Genomic DNA, 23,768 nt, shown 5'->3' with positions numbered 1-23,768 from the left:
TATATCTCTTAACTGCATTTGGTGCATAAGGAAACAGTGGTTTAGGCTGATATTTGCAGAGCTCCTGACAGTCGGCTCAATCTGTCCAGAAGATCCAGTGGGGTTGGTAATACACAGAAGATCATCTTCATTCAATAGCTTTCTTTGTCAGGGTTTTGTCTTGCTGATCAATGTGGACATGCATGCAGCCACTTGGCAGAAGTATGCAGAATGTAGCACACAGGTGATTCCCTCTCCCATCAGCAGAAGTAGGGACAGGAGGAAGCATGTCTTTCACATTTTATTTGCCCTCATGGTTCACTGCTGAATGTAGAAATCTATTTCCCACTCATTTGTTTTAGCCACTGGCATTTCTATGTGCTAAGCAAAAGTTTAACCTTTCACACATTACTGCTATCCAGTAGTCACCTAGCTCAATCCACACTTACCAGAAGATCAGGAGGAAGGAAATCTATTGAATGCTGGCTGGCCTAGCATGACTTGACATCTAGAATCTTGATCTCTCTTCCCACTAGGGGAGAAGACGTCCATTGTAGGCTTAAGGAGTCCTAAATTGATAGTGTAGATTTCTGGGGATCATAGGACCTAAACCTACAAATACCCTCAAATTTGTAGCAATGGCAGTGGATAAAATAAGTTGGTTTACCTTTCTCTGTCTCTGGTAATGGAAGAAGGGGAGGGAACAATTTCCGTTGGCAGTCTGGAAACCTGAGACCAGAACCTGTCCCAAACTTAACATGTGGAACTGGGAACATCTAAATCTTGTTCTATCCACAAAGATCAGAACCACTTGAGAGATTTCAGATTACAGTTTGCTTAAGGAAAACACAAAAGCAGATAGCAGTGACTCTCCCTTGTTTCTCTTAATATCAGTTTTGGAGGGAAAATGAATCTCTACAAATGGTGTGTTGCAACCTTGGTAGCCAGCTGGTTTGCTCCTGCTGGAAACAGTGGTATCCATCAGCCCAAATGCTGAATTGAATTAAACAAGATGATATGGTATAATGGTAGACTGTATATTTGCGGAAGGAATCAGATGTGTGGAAAACATGTGGCATTGGCACTTTCAGTTCGTTTTCCTCCAAAGGCTTCATTGGGCTGTTTGTTGTACATATTGTCAAAGGGTTTCTTCTGTTTCCAAAAAATCTCCTTTCCCTTATGAAGTGACCCACTCATTATGTACAGTATTTGATGCAAGATGTCTTGCCCACAAACATCACTTTGTAGGCATAAGGGAAAGGACAAGAGATTTGTTGGTTTTTTGTGTTGCTTATCCATTAGTCACTCTCAGCTAGGGATATGGATCCTGGGTTGATCAGGGTTGTCCTCTAATTTGGTGACAGCTGTCTCTGCAGTGCCTGGGCCAGACTTCTGCCAATTAAGCTGCAGGAATTTCTCCATCAGGTCAGCTCCCAGATTAAAGATCAGAGCGAGCCAGACTAAGCCAAAAATAATCCAGATTGCTGCCAGGCTTCTGTACACTGATATATAATGCTTATTAGGATCTGTGCCTAGAAAGAAAGAAAAAACCAAGAAAACCCACAAGTAAGATTTGGTTTCTCTACAATTGGGAGGAATATATGCCAACACAATGAACACCATGCACACATACACAACTCATATGCACATGTGTACAAAACCATGCAAGATTGTTAACTGGCATTCCACCTGTGTGCATTTGTCCACAGATTAGAAGTGATGTGATATTTTCCTGGACACGCATTATGAGTTGCATGCCTAGGATAGGTTTGGTTTTTCTGCCTTTACAGTGTGGTCTGTTGGATTATGCCCATTCTTACTTTCCCTAGGTTTACAACTTTCCCATACTGTTACTCACCATCCCCAATGTTGCCACCAGCTCTACTGTTAGCATGAATGAGATCTACATGAAACTATCCTTACCATAGCCACCAGATCATTGTCCTTGAACTTTGCTACTCTGATGACAGCAACATAGGAAAAATTTATAGAGGGCTAGCTATGTTAGTTGCTTGCAGCTAAAACAATTAGTCTTGCTGTGGCACTTTAAAAACTAACACATTTAATAACGGCATAAGCTTTCATCGGTTCAAGCCCAGTTCATCAGCTGCATGAAAGTAAAATCATAGTTGGCAGCTATATAAAGGAGGACATTATACAATCGGAGTTCAGTGGCAATGGGATGCAAAAAGTTACAGTCAGAGATAAGTAGAGCTTGACTGTAAATTAAGTAGGCAAACTTTTACCCTTAGTGGTAAGTGCTGAAATCATTGCATTAACACCAATAGTTGGGCAGGTCGGAGAACATTCTGAACATTTCCAGAACACCCTGTAAATGACCTTAAGGTTGTCATTCTGGAACCAAGGAACTTCAAAGGAAGAGTACAGCATAAAACAACCAAATTACAATTCATCAAGAATTCCAGTGCTTTGTGGGTTAAAGTGTGACGAACGATTTTTAAAATCATGGTGCATACATTAATTAACTGTCTAATGCCAGAATATCTGTGTTCATCTAGTCCAAGGGTAGGCAAACTAAGGCCCAGGGGCTGGATTCGGCCCAATCGCCTTCTAAATCCGGCCCGTGGATGGTCTGGGAATCAGTGTGTTTTTACATGAGTAGAATGTGTCCTTTAAGTTAAAATGCATCTCTGGGTTATTTGTGGGGCATAGGAATTCTTTCTCTTTCCCCTGCAAAAAAATATAGCCTGCCCCCCCACAAGGTCTAAGGGACAGCAGGGACAGCCCCCTGCTGAAAAAGTTTGCTGACCCCTGATCTAGTCCACCATTATCTGCTCCAATTGGCAATAGTTCTACAGAGTGTAAGGCAGAAAGGTGCTTTTCTTATCGTCTGCTACCTAATTCTTCTAACAGGAGTTTCTGGGGTGGGGCATGGGGGAGGATTGAAACTGGGACCTTCTGCAAGCAAAGCATATGTGCTACCACTAAGCTGTGTCCTCTTCCCTGACAGGCCAAGAGAAAACAATTTGGGATACACATGACCTCAACTTAGTCCTGTAAGCTGATTTAGGAAAAGCAGATGAGTCTGCAAGAAAGTTTCACATGTTGCTGGCTCTGCATGAATGCAAACCAGAGATGCAGGAAGTGGTACTTGAGGGGGAAAGAGGAACCAAAGAGTTAGGGTGAAATAAGCTTCCCTATGCATGGAAGGGTTTTTGTGTGTGTGTCTATAAATAAACAGAACAGACTGCAGTTTCTTACTGCACAAATCAATGGCAATCTCAAGGAATCCTTTTCTTCCAAAGCAAATACAACGAGGAACAAGGAACAAGCATTTATGCCTGTTTCCAAAAAGAAGACCACGTAATGTTGTCAGCTCCTATAGCAGTCTATGAACACAGGTTTAAAAGTAAAACAAAACAGAACAAAACAAAACACCACCATAGGCATTTCCCATGTTATGAATAGTGTGTTAAGTCATCTTGACTGTGCCATTTTGCAGCACATGGTTTTTCGCAACATGTTTTTGTGTAGCTTGGCACCAAACACACAATATTTTTTGGACATGGAAGGAACAGCATTTTTTTTGCATGATTTGTGAAGCCTGGCTGAGCATATTTCAGGCTCTATGTGTATATACGAAAATCCCCCCAACCCCCCCCATCTATATATGCCTTGTGTAAATGTAGGATTGTCACCATTGTGCTCAGCTTATAAGTTTTCCAGAAGCATCTGGCTGGTGAATGTTACAGATGGAATCCTGGACCAGATGGACCTGATTGGTCTGATCCAGCAAGACACTTCAAATTCCAGTTACTCCTTTCAGGACTGGAGGACTGAGTGGGAGAAATAACAATAACAGAAGGGGAAAGGGAGCACTCTTCTGTCAGTCCTGTGTTGCTTAGTGTGGAACTGTTCCTATCACTATAAATGAGGAGACTCACTCAGTGGCGTAGCATGGGTTGTCAGCACCCGGGACAAGGCAAGTAATTTGCGCCCCCTAACCCATGGATTTGCACCCCCTAACCCGTGGATTTGCGCCCCCTAACCCTAACCCCCAGAGGTTGCGCCCGGTGCGGCCGGCCTCCCCTGCACCCCCCACGCTACGCCACTGGACTCACTCATGGCCACAGTAAACAAGCAGGGCTGGCTCAAGACATTTTGCTGTCTGAAGTGAACAACAAGATGGGGCCCTTCCCCAGAGCACTTGAGGGCAGCAAGCTAGTGTAGCGGATGCAGTCAAATCCCTGGTCACTCCTCCTACCTCAACATCTGCCACCTGAGGCAGTTGCCTCACTCTGCCTCATTGTAGGGCCAGCCCTGATCACAAGCAAATGGCCATTGCTATTAGTTCACTTTGTCATTGGTGTGATGCTTAAGTTGGTTGGAGTGCATGTGATTTAAGCAAGAGCATGTTTTAAACCAATGTCTTTTCCTCCTTGAAAGTATAACTCCGTAGTTCTTAATAGAGCTGGTTAAGCACTGTTTAGTGAATGAATGCATGAATGAATCAATTTTGGCACTTATTTGCAGCCTCAGCAGAGAAGTCATGAATAATCTAGATGTTACATGCACTGATTGCAGTGTGATCACATTCCTGGATTTCATTAGAGTTCCTCCTGATCAAAGTTAATTGGGAGAGGAGGACGATCTCAGGGGCAGAATATGTCACCACCACCACCCTTTCTATTACCTACTACATAGTCTCCAAATCCAATGGTGCTGAGGGTGATGAAGGTGAAGTAGAAGCCTTCTCCATAACTCCAGCCTTCCACGTAACTGAAGATCATGGGTGGGAAAACCAGAAAAAGCAAAGTTCCAACCATCAGGAAGAATCCCATTGTCAGAGTCTGAACCACCTAAGAAACATGAGAAGGGAAATGACATTTAAGAAGAACTATGCTTCTGCCTGGCATGACTTGGTCTGGTTGGTCTTTCAGATCTGCTACCGAAAGGCTGTTTCATACCGTTTCATACCTGTTTCATACTGCTTTATAGCCCCCCCAGTGGAGCTTTTAAAAACCTCTTCCATGGAGCAAAGATCCATGTAAATCCATGTACTTGAGAGCAGTACATGTGAAAAGGATCTAGGAGTCTTGGTTGACCACAAACTTGACATGAGCCAACAGTGTGACGCGGCAGCTAAAAAAGCCAATGCAATTCTGGGCTGCATCAATAGGAGTATAGCATCTAGATCAAGGGAAGTAATAGTGCCACTGTATTCTGCTCTGGTCAGACCACACCTGGAGTACTGTGTCCAGTTCTGGGCACCACAATTCAAGAAGGACACTGACAAACTGGAACGTGTCCAGAAGAGGGCAACCAAAATGGTCAAAGGCCTGGAAACGATGCCTTATGAGGAACGGCTAAGGGAGCTGGGCATGTTTAGCCTGGAGAAGAGGAGGTTAAGGGGTGATATGATAGCCATGTTCAAATATATAAAAGGATGTCACATAGAGGAGGGAGAAAGGTTGTTTTCTACTGCTCCAGAGAAGCGGACACGGAGCAATGGATCCAAACTACAAGAAAGAAGATTCCACCTAAACATTAGGAAGAACTTCCTGACAGTAAGAGCTGTTCGACAGTGGAATTTGCTGCCAAGGAGTGTGGTGGAGTCTCCTACTTTGGAGGTCTTTAAGCAGAGGCTTGACAACCATATGTCAGGAGTGCTCTGATGGTGTTTCCTGCTTGGCAGGGGGTTGGACTCGATGGCCCTTGTGGTCTCTTCCAACTCTATGATTCTATGATTCTATGATTCTATGAAATCAGAAGTGGGGAACCTTTTCTGGCTGGTAGGCCAGATTCTTATCCCATCTGTCAATCATCTGTTGTCACTATGATGTCAGGTGACCTTGTACAGTGGTACCTCGGGTTACAGACGCTTCAGGTTACAGATGCTTCAGGTTACAGACTCAGCTAACCCAGAAATAATACCTTAGGTCAGGGGTCTGCAACCTTTAAGACAAAAAGAGCCACTTGGACCCGTTTCCGAAGAAAAAACAACAACTGGGAGCCGCAAAACCATTGCGACCTTTAAAACAAATATATCTCTGGAGCCACGATCTGACAGCGGGCGGGAAGGTGACGTCGGGACGGTGCGTGACTAACACAGCCATGCGACGTCACAGCCAGTACAGCGCACGCCACAGTGAGGAGTGTCGGGCCGCACAATGCGCCTCCTCCCCTCGCTAGTAACCGCTCCGGAGCCGCAGCGAAGATGTAAAAGAGCCACATGCGGCTCCGGAGCCGCAGGTTGCAGACCCCTGCCTTAGGTTAAGAACTTTGCTTCAGGATGAGAACAGAAATTGTGCTCCGGCGGTGTGGCAGCAGCAGGAGGCACCATTAGCTAAAGTGGTACCTCAGGTTAAGAACAGTTTCAGGTTAAGAACGGACCTCCAGAACGAATTAACCCGAGGTACCACTGTACTTTGAAGCCTCTGTTTTCAGGACTACAAAGTACAGTGCAGGTTGATTGAAAGGCCTTTTGCAAGCAGCCCCATACTGTTCTTTAAACTCCCTAAAACTGGAGGTTCAAATCGTAGCACAGGGCCACTTCCCAATGGGCTTTCAAACAACCTCACACTGCTCTTTGAACCTCCATATTTCAGAGGTTCAAAGAGCAGTGTGGGGCTGTTTGAAAACCCCTTTGAGAGCAGCATAGGACTGTTTACAAAAGGGCTTTCAAACAGCCCCATACTGTTCACCGAGCCTCCTTTTTTTTGCAAGTTCAAGGAACAGAGCTGAAGGGAAAAGTGGTTTTCAGTCAATGGAAGCCATTTTCCTCTGCTGGAATGCACTCTCTCTAGAGAACACCCTGCTCCAGCAGAGGAACAACTGGGAACTCACTTTAAGCTCCCAATTGTTCCTTTGAAGCCCTGCCCTTACCTGACATCATATATGTATGTCAGGTGCAGGGTGGGTGGGTGTAGTTTGCCCCAAACCACTTCTCAGACCAAATGGGGAAGCCTGGCAGGCCAAGTTTGGACCATGGGTCAGAGGCTCCTCTCCCCAGATGTAAATGATGGCGGTCCTTAGCCTCTTAACCATGTATCCAGGAGACTGACTTTTATACAGCAAAAAGACAAAAGTAGGAAAAGACAGAATTTGTGTCCCTTTCCATGTCTAGACAGGAGTATCCCCCCTCCAAGCTCACAAGGGCTAGAGAAGTTTAATCAACTAGCATTAATGAATGCCTCCTCCACAACTCACTCCTAGCATTCTATAAATCTTTATCAAACCATGACTTAATCTGTTTTCTTCTTCCTGCTGTGCAGGCAGAAGTCCTTTAGCTAATGGGACGACTTCATTGGATGCAACCTATGATCAACCTTGATCACATATTAAAACCACAGAGAATGGGCTTGTTAAAAAGAATAACAGATAGGAACTTGTTAAAAAAGAAACAGAAGGCAAGGGTCTGGTAAGGTGAGGAGTGGGAGTCAAGAACATGTGAAGACAGATTCTTCACAATAGACAATTGGTGGTGCAGAACAGGGATCCAAGACTGACTCCAGAAAACATTTTATGTAGTTAGGAAACAGTTAATTAGGAATGCAGTGGACAGGACTGCTGATACAACTAGCCACAATAACTTTCATATGCAGTTTTTTTTCCCTGCAAAAGAGGCAAAGTTTATGGACTAGGAGGCAACTAGAGAAGTTTTAAAATCTGCAGTTCCCCTGAATTTTGTCAGGTAGGATTTTTGTTCCTTCTAAATAAGAAAGTAGTAGTGGAATAAAAACCTGCTTTGAGAATATACCAAAAAATGTTCTTCCCTCTAAAATTGCATAGTCATACCTAGAAAGCATACTATACTGGGAAATAATATGAATAATCTCTCTGATATTTGTGTTTTTTGAAATTACAGTCTTTCATCCTGCTTCCAGGATTTCAAAACTTGCTACATCGTGAGAGATTAACAGTGCGATCCTATACATTTTTACTTGTGACTAAGTCCCTTTGAGTCCAGTGTGACAAACTGCTATGTAAGTGATTCTAGCCTAAGTTCCAAAGGCAGAGATTTGGGTTGGGTTGATGGTGTCTGCTATTTCTGGGAACAATGATTTATAAATGGCTTTTTTCTTGCATGTCTTTTTCCTTTGTCATGGAGTCATGGAACATGCTCATTTTAAAAACACACACCACATGAAATCTGTTTTTCTCAGGAGGGAAAAGGCTCCTTTGTGTGGTACGGGCCACACAGTTTAGAACAAGCACAAACAATTGTCTCCTGGAATATCCCTGTGTAATTCAGAGGAGGCATCTACAAAGTTTGCCTGGCCCTAGAGGTTTAGCTGAATTTTTTGGTTGCTACAGCGCCTGATCCCAGTCTCTGACTCAAGGGTTGAGGTAAATTCTAATTTCTGGTTAGGTCCAAGGAACAAGCAAGAAGTCTTGTTTGCTTCTGGGTGTCTATGGAGTCCAGCGCAAGGTCAGGGACAACCCCCTACCCTTATTCCAGATCCAAGACTTGGGAGAAGAGAGGGTGAGGGTGCACTGCACTGGAGATGATTTCTCCAAAGCTTAGTGTGCAGTCATGAGGACCTGCCTGGTTCCCACTTTGTGCTGGATCAGGTGTTCACTAGATCAGATATGGTTGCCCCTGCTGACAGCTACTCAAAATTTCCTCAGACCCTCTTAATTCACCCTGGAAATTGTTGTATAAGGAGAGAGGATATGTAGCACTCAAATGAGTAGGTATGGATTGAGCAGAATGCGTCTGACAAACATTTCATTGTCTTTCCGGTGCTGGACATGTATTCAGAGCAAGGTATTGTCCAGCATCCCAGAGCAAAAAAGATAATGGAAAGAGGATGGAGAAGGCCCCTCCTGCTCCCTTGGTATGCAACCTGGAACCTTCTAGAACAAGGGTGGGGAATCTCAGGCCACTTAGGATGCTTCCCAGGCTATGCCAACTCCCCAGACCACACTCCTCACTGGCCCTGCCTCAGGTCCTCTTGAGTGCTTTTGCCTGGCTGTGATGTGTCCTTGAATTGTGACCATGCCTTTTGGTTGGTTGGATGGATGGAGGAACGTGTTGCTGTCTGCCTGGATAAATCTTTGGTTTCTGGTGCTTCCAGTGTGGCCTACTTTACCCAGGCAGGGGTCACCTTCATTTTTATGCAATTGATTTTTTTGGTTTGTTCCAAGAATTAACTGTGCAACTTAAGTTCTACTGACAGGAAACATTGATGGCTATCTCCATGGGGCAATATTGTCTTGAGGCACCAGTGTTCTCAGTAAAACAAAGGTTTCTCTTCAGCTTACCTTATACTTCCATAAGCAATTACACCTTCCTGCAATTTGTCTTCTCCACGAAAGACTGAGTGTCTCATTCAACTTGAACAGACCACTCATCCTGATGACCTTTCAATAGTTTAGATTTACTGGGTGGTGAAGTTTGTTCCTTTTAAAATAAATTTCTACAAATTTTGAGGGGTAGGGTGGTTTCCACTTGTTAAAGATTTTTTTTAATTAAAAAAAAAATACTTTTGTCATGTCTGTCATCTTCATTTGTCACTGTGTTCTGGCAAGCCTGTTTTTATATTACTTTCATTTTGCACATCATCACCACCCAACTCTGACCCCATCTCCTTCCACGAAACCTTGCCTGCTTCCTCCAACATTTTCTCTTGGGGCCACAGACCATCTGGAATCATTTGTTATTATTCATATGAGGGATCCTTTACATTTATAGGACTGCCTGAACTGCATTTGTTGAAATGGCGTCTGACACATTCTTTCTATGGTGGTTTGCAGAAATAGGTTCTGGTAAATGAGAAAATGACACAGAACAGAGAACTGACTTGATAGCAGCCATGGGTGTTTGCAATCAAGCAACTTGTATCTGTTCAATTTAAAGCTTTCTTCTTCTTTTTTTGGAAATTCAAGTACATCCCTGTCCTGAAGTCCTGAGTCAGCCAATTACCGTCACAGGCGAGGAAGCAACATCTGTATGAGTTATAATCTGTATGGCACCCCTGCCTGTCCTAAAATGATACATGAAAGTCACCTTTGAAAAGCAAGGAAAGGGTATCAATGTTGAACAAGCATCTGTACCTGAGCTCGGCCTGGCTTGTGGACCCATCTCTCCAAGTTGATCAGGTGAATGGTGAGCCCTTTCCCCAGCTGATTGAGAAATGCCAGATTAAGGGGCACTCCAAACAAGGCATAGAACACACAGAAGACCTGCCCTGGGACTGTGCTGGGGGCCAAATTCCCATAACCTGAAAGAAAAGCAAAAAGAATTGAAAATAGTCACACTGACTTAACAGGGCTCAACATTTGCTTTGACCACATCGGACGTGGAATAGTCATCTATATTGGGTGACTAATCCCAAGTTCCAGATGAAGTTACAGACACCCTGCACCCCATTTATTTGAAGCACATTTGTCACTCTCTTGTTGGGGGAAAGTGGGCAGCATGTAGCTGTCTACTCAGAAGCACACTCTGTTGAATTCTATGGGACTTATTCCTTGGTGGGCGAGGGTAGAAATGCTACAGAGCAGTGGCTGGTTCATGCTGTATATTTACAAAGCATACACTTTCAGACTTCCATGAGTATGCAATAGTGGCAGCTAGTCCAATAGGGCCCCACCAATCTCACCCAAACCCCACCTGCCTGCCTTTTTACTGGGGATGACCCTTTTCACCAGTTCCTCTTTCTTAGTTTCAGTGTTGCCTCCAACAGGGAAGAGGTTGGAGACAAAACTAGAATGAGTTGGCTCTGCCTGTCATCAGTTGTGGCTCCACCTACTGTTGGTCTCCATGGCTAATGCCCTACCAGTTCTGATTGGCACAAGTTACTGCTGGAATGCACGTCATAGACTTCAGCACATGCAAAACTGACTACACACACACACTCCATCCTACAGGACCAGAAAATTAGTCATGGAAAACGTACGCATAAAAATAGGCGTTGGTTGAATATATGGCTTTTTAAATACATCTTTCAACGCCCGAGACCCTTCTGACGCAGGTTTGCCAGGTTCGCTTTGTACCATCAGTCACAGATGATACAGTACTTCACTGAAAATCTTGCAGAACTCCAACAAGGAAAGATTTATTGGGGGGAACCTCCCGCAAAACACCCAGCTCACCTTACCTACGGTGGTGACCACCGTTCCAGCAAAGAAGAAGCTGTTGCTGAAGTCCCAGTTGCTGGGGTTGGTGGAGTTCCCTTCAGGGTTGACACCTTTCTCCCAGGCTTCCATAATGACCTGAAGTGGGATCATTTACAGGGGGAGGAATAGAAGAATGTTGTCACATCATGAACTGGGAGAGTCTCACCAGCCAGAGAGTAAAGCACATTTATGCGGCCACAGGTTCAGTCTGTCAACAGCTGCTTTTGTAGCAGGGCTGAAAAGGACAACGGTCAATGAGCCAAAGTAAGCAGCACTTCTTGATACACCAACATACTCACATAGCTTCATAAAGTGGCTCTGTATATGCAAAAAATCATAAAATGGTTTCCTGGCAAGGATTTCTTGGTTAACGCTGGAACTGTCTGGACTGTAGATATGCTTTTGCATTGCTCCTGCACTTTGTGATCAATACTCTGATCTGAGCGGGCTAATGGAAGGGGCATCTGCTCTGGGCCAAAGTGTATTAGGGAAAAGGAGGGGAGGTAAAGGTAAAGGTTCAGTCGTGACCAACTCTGGGGTTTTGGCGCTCATCTTGCTTTAGTGGCCGAGGGAGCCAGCGTACAGCTTCCGGGTCATGTGGCCAGCATGACTAATCTGCTTCTGGCGAACCAGAGCAGCACATGGAAATGCCATTTACCTTCCCACCTATTTATTTACTTGCACTTTGACGTGCTTTCGAACTGCTAGGTTGGCAGGAGCAGGGACCGAGCAACGGGAGCTCACCCCATCGCGGGGATTCGAACTGCCGACCTTCTGATCGGCAAGTCCTAGGCTCTGTGGTTTAACGCACAGCGCCACCCGCGTCCCAAAGAAGGGGAGACATACCTGCTAAATACATAGTGTCAACTGTGTTCTAACTACCTGGTTGCTGATGTCCCAGACATTGTCCTTGACATGCTTGCTCCCTGCTGTGCCTGTTTCACTCTAAGGCAGAGAGGAGAAACCTGTGACCTTCCAGCTGCTGCATTACAACTCCCATCCAACTTGAGCATTGGCCATGTTGGCTGAGGCTGGTGAGAGCTAGAGTCTCATAGCAACTGGAGAGCCACAGTTGGGGATGAGCAAATGTGTCAATTTTGGGTTCCCTCAATTTCTTACCCCACCCCAATTTAATCAGGGCTGGGCTGTGGCCCTCCAGGTGTTGTTGAAGTCCCACCATCCCTCACCATGGGCCATGCTGGCAGAGGCTGATGGGAGTTGGAATCCAGCTACATCTGGAGGACCACAGATTCCCTAGTCCTGTGTTAAAGGTCTTACACTACCATGGGCATAGCCAGGATTTATGTTGGTGGGGGCAGAAACACAAGTATTTTTTATTGATTTACTTGATTTGGGGGAAGCAGCTGCCCCCCTGCTCCCCTTTGGCTATGCCCATGTACGCTACTATTTGTGATTAAACACTCCAATGCTGTGTTTCGGGTAAGCCAAATCTGCCATTGGCTGTGGCCCAAGAAAATGCCTAACCTTACGAAACAGCTTCATGTGCCACAGAAATCAGAAAAGCGTCAGCAGAGAAACCCAGCAGATACCGTATTTTTCGCACCATAGGGCGCACCGGACCATAGGGCGCACCCAGTTTTTAGGGGGGGAATTCAAGAAAAAAATCTTTTTTTCCCCCGCAGCCCCAAAGAGCAGCGTACAGGCTGCACACAACCTCTCCCTACCGGAGGGGTTGCGTGCAGCTATGGATCAAGCCAAGGCAGCGAACGGGATGGATCCCGCTCGCTGTTTTGGCTTCCCCTTTAGCCCGGTGCAGCCTCTCCCTCCCAGGAGAGGCTGCGTGGGGCTAAAGAATCCATAGCCCCGTGCAGCCTCTCCTTGGCAGAGGGGCTGCGCGCAGCTATGGAGGAAGCCAAGGCAGCGAGCGGGATGGATTCTGCTCGCTGTTTGGGTTCCCCTTTAGCCCGGTGCAGCCTCTCCCTCCGGCAAGGAGAGGCTGCGTGGGGCTAAAGAATCCATAGCCCCGTGCAGCCTCTCCTTGGCAGACAGGTTGCGCGCAGCTATGGAGGAAGCCAAGGCAGCGAACGGGATGGATCCCGCTCGCTGTTTTGGCTTCCCCTTTAGCTCCGTGCAGCCTCTCCCTCCCAGGAGAGGCTGCGTGGGGCTAAAGAATCCATAGCCCCGTGCAGCCTCTCCTTGGCAGAGGGGCTGCGCGCAGCTATGGAGGAAGCCAAGGCAGCGAGCGGGATGGATTCTGCTCGCTGTTTGGGTTCCCCTTTAGCCCGGTGCAGCCTCTCCCTCCGGCAAGGAGAGGCTGCGTGGGGCTAAAGAATCCATAGCCCCGTGCAGCCTCTCCTTGGCAGACAGGTTGCGCGCAGCTATGGAGGAAGCCAAGGCAGCGAACGGGATGGATCCCGCTCGCTGTTTTGGCTTCCCCTTTAGCTCCGTGCAGCCTCTCCCTCCCAGGAGAGGCTGCGTGGGGCTAAAGAATCCATAGCCCCGTGCAGCCTCTCCTTGGCAGAGGGGCTGCGCGCAGCTATGGAGGAAGACAAGGCAGCGAGCGGGATGGATTCCGCTCGCTGTTTTGGCTTCCCCTTTAGCCCTGTGCAGCCTCTCCTTGGCGGAGGGGCTGCACAGGGCTTTCCTGGCTTTACTGGGAGGTGGGGGGATTTCCTCACCTCTCCCAAAAGCCCGCAGAAGCCGTGCAACCCCTTTAAAGGGATTGCGGCTTCTCCTGGCTTTTGTGAGAGGTGAGGGAATTCCCCCACTTCCCGCAAAACCGGCAGAAGCCGCGCGCACTTTAAAAGGGCTGCACGGCTTCTCCTGGCTTTCCTGGGAGGCGGGGGGATTCCCCCACCTCCCGCAAAACCGGCAGAAGCCGCGCACACTTTAAAAGGGCTGCACGGCTTCTCCTGGCTTTCCTGGGAGGCGGGGGGATTCCCCCACCCCCCGCAAAACCGGCAGAAGCCGCGCACACTTTAAAAGGGCTGCACGGCTTCTCCTGGCTTTCCTGGGAGGCGGGGGGATTCCCCCACCCCCCGCAAAACCGGCAGAAGCCGCACACACTTTAAAAGGGCTGCACGACTTCTCCTGGCTTTCCTGGGAGGTGGGGGGATTCCCCCACCTCCCGCAAAACCGGCAGAAGCCGCGCAATCCCTTTAAAGAGATCGCGGCTTCTCCTGGCTTTTCTGGGAGGTGGGAGAAGGGACTGATGCCACCAGTGAGTCCCTTCTCCCTCCTGTTGAAAAGCCCGCAAGAGCTCACGGAGCTTGTGTGCGGCTCTTGGGAGCTTTTTCCGCCTGCCTCCCCCCTGCATTCGTTCCATAGGACGCACACACATTTTCCCTTGCTTTTTAGGAGGGAAAAAGTGCGTCCTATGGTGCGAAAAATACGGTAGATACAGATGCTGAAAAGTTCATCCTTGCAGACTCAAGGATGCTGAGTGATGGTTTAGCATGAAGCATCACATCAAAAGAGTGTGCTAAGATTACAATAGTATGAAGCCAAGGGTGGTGATAAGATTTCCTATTTACTTAATAAGGTCGTGGATTATTTATTTTGACGAGAGATATTTAAAAGCTGTTATGTTGTAGCTGAAATGTTGGTGCCCTCTAGTGGTTTTGTTTGTCTAGCAACCACTTCTGTAATCCTTGTGGCATACCTACATCAAAAAAGTTTCCTTTTAATGAATGCATTTATGCACATGCCATGGCTTTTCTGAACTTCTGCTTATATAACAGAGGAGAAAATGCTCTGCTCCCCCCTCCCCAAATGACCTGCATTGTTTGGCTTTGGACAGCAATGTGCAGGGGTCTTCTGTTTAAAACATCGTGCCAGAGAAAACATTAAAACATAATAGCAATTTGTGTATGATGAAGCACCCCTAAGCATATCCAGCTTTGCTGTGATAGCTTGCACCTCAGATGGAAGTGTTAATTATGGCATTACAGAAAGCCAGGCTCACATGTCCAAGCAAGCTGAGTTGCAAAGAGCATCTGGTAAATATTTATTACCTGCCCTTCACCCTAAAGTTCCAGGATGGGTGACAACATTAAATACATTTCATAGAATCATAGAACTGTTCAACCCCTTGCAATGCTGTAATAACAGCTAAAGAATCTCTGACAGATGACCACCCAACCTCTGCTTAACAAAACCCAATCAATGGGAATCCACCACCCTCTGAAGTAGTCTAAGCTCTTGCTGTCAGAAATGTGTAAATTTAAAAGTAAAAGGACATCAGACTCTTCCTGGAAGTATATAGCCAAGATAGTGTCCTCTACGGGTCATTCCCATTAACCACCACCTGCTCCCCCACACAATTACTAATCAATAAGTTTTGATAGCCTGAGGATCTTGCCAGCAGAGCCCAGAACATATGTTACTCCTTTTCCTCATTTCATATAGACAGCAGAATAATATTTTTCCAGAAGGCATTTTGCAATTCTTTAGACAAACTCTTCCCAGCTGGCACCATTCAAAAGCTTCTTAAACCTATTCACTGTCAGGAAGGCAGGATTTACAGTCTTTGTTTCTATGTTAATTTCTGGAGCCCAGCTCAAGCCTAAGAGGGAATGCTTTTCATAATAGTGGCTAGCAATCTCTGGCTGATCAAGAGGATTCATCTGTCTCTGCACAAGAACATTTCTTGTGGACCCCTTCCCAACTCATCTTCTCTCTTAGGCTTTCTTTCGCTCCTGCACTGAAGAGACCTCCATCAACCCCTATGGACCCCAGACTCACAGAATAAGAATAAGGCATTCAACTCTCTCTCTCTCAAGCCCATCAGCTGGCCAAAGCCCCCTCTCCTTCTACCTCTTCAGCGTTGAAGCCCCCTGTCTTGGGGAGAACTGCTCTCTTTTTTCTCCTTGCTGTGCTATTTCTTCCTCCTTAGTTAGGTCACCCCAGAATCTCAGATTCCCCTATTTTCACTACTATCAGCTATTGCCCCAAAGTCTTCCACTTCCCCCAAAGCCCCAATTTCTAGTCCTCCCTTATTATCTAGAAAACCTCCACTTCTTGTTCTACAACCAAGTTGCTCGGCTCAGCATCCTCTGGCATAACTTTCATCCCTTCAGCCCAGCCCCTCCCAATTTATCTAGTCCCACCAAACTCTGGAGTGCATCCAGGTTTCAGTGACACAAGAGCCCCAAAACTCAGTGTCAGGATTTCATGTGAGAATTGCAGGCATGCATGTAAACTGTTACTCTTCATAACCATTATTATGCCCAATGCAAAACCACTGGTTTCAAATGGGAGCACAGCTAAATGATAGAAAACTCATTTAAACATTTCAAGTAGTGAAATAAAAGCTTGTTTTCTCAGAAACAGGATTTCAAAATTTATGGCAGAATTGAGATTTTTAAATTAAACGAAGGATTAAATTTCTCATTATTCCTTAGCAATTGCATCTACATTTACTATTTCATACACAGCCCTTTAAATCTAGAGAACTCTTCTGCCTGGTTTTGAGAACTCATTCAGTATCTGTCAGTAATGAACTGGAAAGCCAGGTGTCAGTGGATGTGCACTGCATGGTTTCCTCAACTCCATATATTTAACATCCTTAGTTTTATCTTAACAAAGGGAATATATTTCTCATTAAATCTTCTTGCATGAACAGAAATGGGTAAATGATTTGGGGATATAGTTGCTCAAGTGTTTGTGGCAAAAAGCAACAATATAAACAATAGTAATAGCAACAGCAACAAATAATTCAGATGATGAATGCAGAACCTATTTGGGTACAGATTTATGTGCATTTGGGTCTGTTCACAAGTTCCATGTCCACAGAACGTTTCAGAGGGAGGGACATCACACTTGTGGCCACACAGCCACACTCCACAGAGCAATCCACTCTGGGTGGGGCAGGGGGAGTGGGAAAGAGGAAAGAATAACATTTCTCTATTCAAAAACTACTGGAAAGTTAAGAAACAACAATATTCACCCACTGAAGGTGCAGCCTTGAAGGGAAGACATACAGGAAACCAGAAACACATGTGCATTTAAAAACTCATTAAAACAGATTGTGGAAGGAAGCCTTTGGTCATATTAAAACACACATACATATACTCCACTGTAAAACCTTATTCATGGGATGAAAAGGGGAAACTGGAACAGTAGTATAATTTCAAACTCAATATTAGCTGCTTTGCTAAATTTTGAAAAGGGGTTAGGGATCAGAGAGAAAATTCAAACAAATCAAAATGGCTGCTGCATACATGGGTGTTTCCACAGCACTGATTTCTCCAAATCATATTATCTCTTCTGGGCATTCTCTGCTGGTTGTTGTCCATTTTCAGTTCCTACGGGCACAGATCCTCTCTGGAACCATAGTATCAGAAGTTGTGGAAGACCCAAATCCCAACCTCTAATCCTATGCCAGGATTTCCTGCACACCAGCCACCCACCCCACCATTAAAGTTACATGATGCAAAGATGACCATAAAGTTGGGTTCCTTGGGATTGCTCTCCTTACCTGCACAAACTGCTCCAGGGCTTGCCGATCCAAGCATGTGTAGTTCTGCAGGAACTTGAGTTTCTCCATTTGGAACTGGTCCCGAGTCTTGGCTTCTGCCTGCTTTTCCAGCAGCTGAAACACCAAGGCCCCCAGGAGGAGGTAGAAGAGGTACCCCAGCACCAGGGGCAGAGTCCAGCTGAGCTGCCGGTTGCACACTGTGAGGTAGGGCATGACTGTGGTTGGGAAGGCAGAGGCGACCTAGTTGAGTGGAGCACTCACTGGGTTAATGTTCCTGTTCCAAGAGGCACAGAAGAATCGCACGGCTGTATTCTCGGCTCATGCTGCTGAGATTCTGTTTAAACAGCTTTATGAGCATCAGGTCTGGATAACATGAGACTAATGCAAACAGATTTCACACACCCTTTTATCTTTCCTTCAGCTGGGAGCAGCACACTTATGGCTAAAGACCTACTGTAGCCGCCTGTCCTATGAAGACGTTCACATAGTTTTAGAGAATAGTAAGTGTAAGGTGGCTCTGCTCTCGAAACTGATATCTTAATTTCCTGGATGGGCTAATAGTGATAAAAAGTTACTGATCAACTGTGGCTCATATTAGTGGAAGGGCCAGTGGGAAAGTGCAGGAGCTGTGATGCTCACAGCGCTTTGCTATAACTGCTAGACAACAGTACAAGTATACGTTACTTGAGGAAAGATGTCCTGAAGCAAAAGGAAAACCCAATGCCCCCAAAAGGCTGCTAACTGTTGGTTGTAATATAGGGAGAATGCCACATTTGTCTGCCTTATTAATTGCAAACTAGACTCTCATCCTTGGCATAACAAGTTCGCCTCCCAGCTTTTCAGCTGTATTCTGTGTTGCTGATGTTTGTACATGACTGAATCTCTCATCGTTGCTGCTTCCCATCTCTAGGTTGCCCTTTCAGTCTAAGGTATGTGTGGGAAGCTGGCTAAAGGTTAATTTTTTTACCTCAGATGGTCCCACAGATTTGCCTGGAAGGAAGCAATGGTTTTGTGGACAGAAAGCGGCAGAGAACCTCCAAGGTTAGTCAGAAATTGTCTTGGGTGCACATGGAAGATCCTTGACCAAAAAAACAGTCCCTGGTTCCTTTTTTAATAAGCAATTCCCTATTTTGCGTTTAGGGCGCATGGTTTTTGTTAACCAGAAGAGCACCACTTGCAAAGAAAGCATCACACTGATGATCTTGAGCTAGGGCTCCTATTTATTTGCTCACTTTGATATCTTGCTTTCCATTTGTCATGGAATCCAAGGTGATGCAGATACAATCCCCAGGAGGCCACTAACAACATCCAGACTTCCTTAGCTTCAGAAAAGTGGTGGGCTCACATGTCTTTGGACCACACTCTGCTCTGTGCTAGTGCACATCCTTTACATTCAGGTCTCATTCTCTCTGTTTTACCTCCAGCTGAAAGATCTCAGGTAGGTGAATTAAAAACCTCTACACCACCCAATATCTTGGGAGAGGTAGTATGAAATTTAATAAATAAAAAAGTATTTTACTTATTGATTTTACATTTTATTTAGTTTAAATTTGTCAACTGCCTAAAGGACATGGCTAACTGTGTGGTATATAATTGCCAAAAATAAATATGTAACCAAATGGAGGGTGGTGATTCAGGAGAATGGGTGGCACCAGCAATATCTTGTTTAGGAGAAAACCTGGTTTCTGGGATTTTGCCTGGCTTTTGAAACAAGTGGAAACTTCCCCTGAATTTAGCGCCGTGTTTGGATGCTGCAGTACTGGAGATTTTTATAGCTAAAACCAATGACAGCTTGTTGATATGGAAACAAATCAATTTGTTAGGTGAAATGTAATGATTTCTAATGACTTTTGACATGATTATTGCCTCTAATGGCAGGAATCATGTTGAAAGCATGTTAAAATAACAGGCACCACAGATCAATTAATGGAAAATAAATTGTACTGCACAGTGGTTGTTTTTTTAAACAAAGCTCCTGGATAAGATACATCCTGAGATGGGTTAATAATCAGGTTTCAGTAGAAAGAAGTATTTATTTTTGAAGAATCAATTGCCCATGCAAGACAGATGAGCATCCCAGCTGAGCGGCCTGAAAGGAAAATGAATTGGCTAACTCAAACTACATTTATTTAACAAAATCATTTTATTTTCTGAGATCTACAGATCAGTGACATGGACAGTGCATTCAAAAGCCTAATCTAATACAAGCCAGACACCATCATACTCTCCCAGAATGGAAAATGCTATAGGGCAGAATCCTCCAGAATGTTTGCTTGTTTCTTTAAAAGACCTAACGCTTTTGTATTTATGTGTCCTTATTTACATAATTTAGGTTTTCCCCTCCTTACGTGAACAAGAGTATGGCAATGTGTTATATTTTCAGGCTTCACAGTAACAGTTAATTTATAGTTTTGCTTTAGTCTGATAAACAACAGGGCTTCTTGAAGGGAGTGTTATTTAAATGCTTGCTAAATATTGAGAATCATTCCTGGCTGCTGTGCGTATGCCCCCAGTGCCCAAATGAGTCCTCAGTGATGTGCTCCTGGGCCTCAATGGCATGCAAAGCCTGGCCTTGGTGTAGTGGTGGATCCTTCTCAGTGACCAGAGGGACCTCAGGAGACCCTTTCCTGGCCCTGCTGGCCAGATGCTGGTGGGTCATACGAAGCTTCATACACCATGACAATCTGGGCTGCCTTCTCAGGAGTCCTGGCCACAGCCACCTCAGGGTGGTGGGGGTACCAGAAGAGAGTCACCAAATATCTCTAGCGCTCGTCTTCACTTGGCCAGTGAAAGAAAGCTCCGGAAGACTTGCCCACTGCATTGGCTTGAAAGTTTATAAACTATCTTAATAAATTGGCTTCAGTGGTCTAGCAGTATGTAATTGTGTTCATTTACTACCCTTCTTTGGCTTCACTTCTGTGATAAAGAATCATAAGGCTGGAGGGGTGATTATTACTCCACAGAGTCTTCTTCTCACCCAGGGATTCTCTGCAAACAAAGCAGGTGGAGTCAGAGTAATTTGCCCTGCCTGGAACCGATAAATAGTATTTACTATATTTGCAAGTTTACACAGCCATTGGTTTAATATCACCCTGGTTAGTATTCAGTGTGCATGAGATACTATTTACCAAAGAAAGCCTTTCCACTGGTGGTTAAGTAGGCTGAAAGACAAATACAAACCTATATTCACAACTGTAGCTTCTGCTCTGCAAAGTCATTTTTCCAAGGAGTGTGGAAATAATGTGTTTCTGTATGGCACATTAGAACTACAATCCTATGCATATTTACCTGCAAGTAACCCTATTAAACACCTGCTGCATGAATGTGCTTACAATTCATGTTTATGGTCTCAGTCAGATTCCTTGTGCAAACTGGTCAGTGTTTATAACTCAGAACCACATGTTCTTCAAGTGCTGGAAGGGAACGTAAACAACACCAGGATGATGAGCTCCCCAAACTGCACCCATTTTGCATATTCCGTTAAAACCCGCTTAATTTAAGTTAGCAAAACTTGTGAGTGACAATCAAGAAGCTGTAAGCAGGTTGCACTCCTGTCAAACTCTAGCTGACATTTCTTCATACCATGTCTGTGCCTATGTTTTTGGCCTGGAGATGAATTGCTGGTCTATAGCCTGCACATGACTGGCAGTGTAACTCATGTGCCTTCTGTTGGGATTGTAGCTGTGTGCTGTAGTCCCCAGACTTCACTTGAGGAGAGGCCCAAAGTGGTTTTCTGCTTTCCCAAATGCTAATCCTGGAGGCTGTGCTATGAATTTTGGCTACACTTAAGCAGGATTCTCGTTTTGAGGAGGAAAGGCGAAGCCATTCAGCATCATGGAGATTCTGATCCTCATCCTAATTGCATTCTAAAGGTACCCAATCTGGCTGGCCATGTCCGTAGTGCGCTGCAGCTGCAAAAAAGGCGAATGTGATTTTAGGCTGCATTAAAATAACCATAGATACCAAGTCATGAGAAGGATAACTTCTAGTTCTGAGCACCACAGACAAATGGGAACAGGTTCAGAAAAGGGTAATGTGGATAGCTGCCAGCATGAAGGGAAGGTGCTATGAGGAAAAGTTCAAGGAACTAGCTATATTGAGCCACTGAGGATGCTCTAGCTCTGGATTTCCTGCAATGAGAAGATGGTTGGATGAAATGGCTCACATGGCTTCCTTCGACCCAACTGTCATATGGTTGTTTCAAGGATCTCTCCTCTGGGAAACTGGTTCATTACACATTGTGTTATACTAGAGAGAGGAAGGAAAGAAAGAAGGAAGGAAAGAAAGCATCTTCAGGAAGGAGAATTCAGAGCAGAGAAGCTATGGTAAGAGAGGAACTGCTCAACCTTTTTGGTGCTCAAAGCATCTTCTCTTGATCCCCCCCATCTCAAGGGGCCAAGGAACTGGGAACTGGTAATTTGGAGTGGCAAAGATACAGACATGGAAAAGGTTAAACACCCTCCTTCCCACACATATTGCTTCTGAGTGCCAATAGCCCATAGGTCATAAATGTTTTCTTAAAAAATAAATAAATCTCAGGGCTCAGGGTCATTTGCAGAAAATGTGTAGTCAGCTTGAAAAATAAAGCATTCAATTGCATATGGCTGTTGTTCTCTCTCCCCATATCTCTATTTCTCTGAATGTGTCTTTATTTTGCTTTACTGAGCCCCCACAAATAAAATGCATGCAAATGTTAAATACATGCAAACACACTTCAAATGTCCACCATGGCAAATTCTGTGAATCTCTGAGGTAAAGCTCCTTGTCTAGAACAGTGTTTCCCAACCTTTTTTGGGCAACGGCACACCTGTTTAATGAAAAAAATCTCGCGGCACACCACCATTACAGCCCCGTGACGTCAGCGCGCAGCGTCACGCTGGGAGGGATGCACGAAAGTGAAAGTTTTTTCCCTCCCCCTTGCCGGGGAACCTCCAAGCTTTGGGGGTGGGAGGAGGCAGCAGAGCGAGGGACTGAGGGACGGCGGCAGCTGAGGCGGCGGCGGCTGTTGTGGTGGCGGCGATAGCGGGCGGAGGAGGGGGCAGCGGCGGGGCTTGAGGAGCCGTCGCCGGGAGTTGCTGCTGCTGTTGTTGCTGCTGCTGCCCGGACATGCCGGCCTCCTCCTCCTCCGCTGTCTCGCGCTCCTCCCTTTTGCACGTGCTGCCCCGCCGCTCGGCACCACCACCGCGGAGCCGCCCCCAGCTCGACGCGGATCCTCGCCGCCGCCGCCTCTCACCGCCCGACTCGCCCGCCTCCCTCCCACGGCACACCAGCCAATGTCTCACGGCACAGTAGTGTGCCGCGGAACACCGGTTGGGAAACACTGGTCTAGAAGTTTTAGAATGTTGATTTTACTGACATAAAGAGGAGAAATTCAGGCTAAACATTACAATTTTCCTTTACACATTGATTAATTCTCAGCTTGTGTCAAGTGATATTTTTTTGGTGGTCTTTCTGTATTTAGTAACATATTATTTTCTGATATATGGCAGTCATCGTTCAGCAAAGCCCTGAACAGAAACTGATTTTTGAGCACTAACGTTTCCAACAATAGTTGATGATCATACATTATCCAAAAATAGAGGGGAAGAGGGTCCACAAACATACAGGTTCTTAGCATCTCAAGGGCAATAATGAAAATCCTATATGCAAAAAAGCAAAAACAGATTTGGAAAAATAATCCAGCAGTTTAAAAACACAGAGCTCTCAACTTGACAAACTAGGACTCCGTGGACTACAGTTTAACTAACAACCTCATTCTTTTGCAAATACAGCTATGAAAATTTCCTTTTATAATGAAGTTCGGATTTAGCAATAAAATCCATAATATCTAAATATATGAAAGTTGGCTTTTCACAATTTTAAAAAAAGGTTTGTTGGCATTAAATTGACAGCTCTAAATAAAATTATGAGGGATAAAAATAATTGCTGTGTTTTGCACAGTGCTACTGAGCCAAAGCAAACCAAAGCCAAGAAAAAACCCCAAACCCTAACATGATGTACAAATCCAACCTGCGGAGAACTGGGCAACTCTTTCATAAGATTCCCAGGGATAAAAAATAAATAAATATCCCAGGCAAAGAGTTCTTCTGCTTGTGCGAGGCATGGAAAAGTGTTCTTAGAATTTCTAAATAATAGAAACCTTTACAAGCTACATAAAATGGCCATCCGGTTCCCCATAGCATAAGCTAGGATATCCTCTCCAGTTGCTTACGTCTTGTCATGTTATTCCTTGGACAAAACCAATGTTTTTTGCCTCCTGTAAATT

At 45.2% G+C, this 23,768-nt stretch overlaps 1 protein-coding gene across 1 annotated transcript; it reads right to left on the bottom strand.

The window, feature by feature from the left end:
* Nucleotides 1–267: 267 nt before the first annotated feature.
* On the bottom strand, nucleotides 268–23,768 carry KCNK16 (potassium two pore domain channel subfamily K member 16). The gene is made up of 6 exons (XM_082214897.1): nucleotides 23,715–23,768; nucleotides 17,504–17,837; nucleotides 11,046–11,160; nucleotides 10,000–10,166; nucleotides 4,634–4,799; nucleotides 268–1,511 (listed from the first exon to the last, which is right to left on the bottom strand). Exons 2-6 carry the CDS (start codon nucleotides 17,714–17,716, stop codon nucleotides 1,288–1,290), a joined length of 885 nt encoding a protein of 294 aa, XP_082071023.1. The 5' UTR covers nucleotides 17,717–17,837; nucleotides 23,715–23,768; the 3' UTR covers nucleotides 268–1,287.

Source organism: Podarcis vaucheri (assembly GCF_965113315.1).
Source record: "Podarcis vaucheri genome assembly, chromosome: 3".
Classification (NCBI taxonomy): domain Eukaryota; kingdom Metazoa; phylum Chordata; class Lepidosauria; order Squamata; family Lacertidae; genus Podarcis; species Podarcis vaucheri.
The sequence above is the reverse complement of the archived record's forward strand: the minus strand, read 5'-3'. Positions and strand labels throughout refer to the sequence as shown.

What these genes read in the sequence shown, in the direction of transcription:
- KCNK16 (XM_082214897.1), bottom strand. Translation starts at nt 17,716, where the DNA reads ATGCCCTACCTCACAGTGTGCAACCGGCAGCTCAGCTGGACTCTGCCC. An exon ending in CCCTGGAGCAGTTTGTGCAG is followed by an intron (nt 11,161 to 17,503) that starts GTAAGGAGAGCA and finishes ATCCCACTTCAG; the next exon opens with GTCATTATGGAAGCCTGGGA. An exon ending in ACAAGCCAGGCCGAGCTCAG is followed by an intron (nt 4,800 to 9,999) that starts GTACAGATGCTT and finishes CATGTTTCTTAG; the next exon opens with GTGGTTCAGACTCTGACAAT.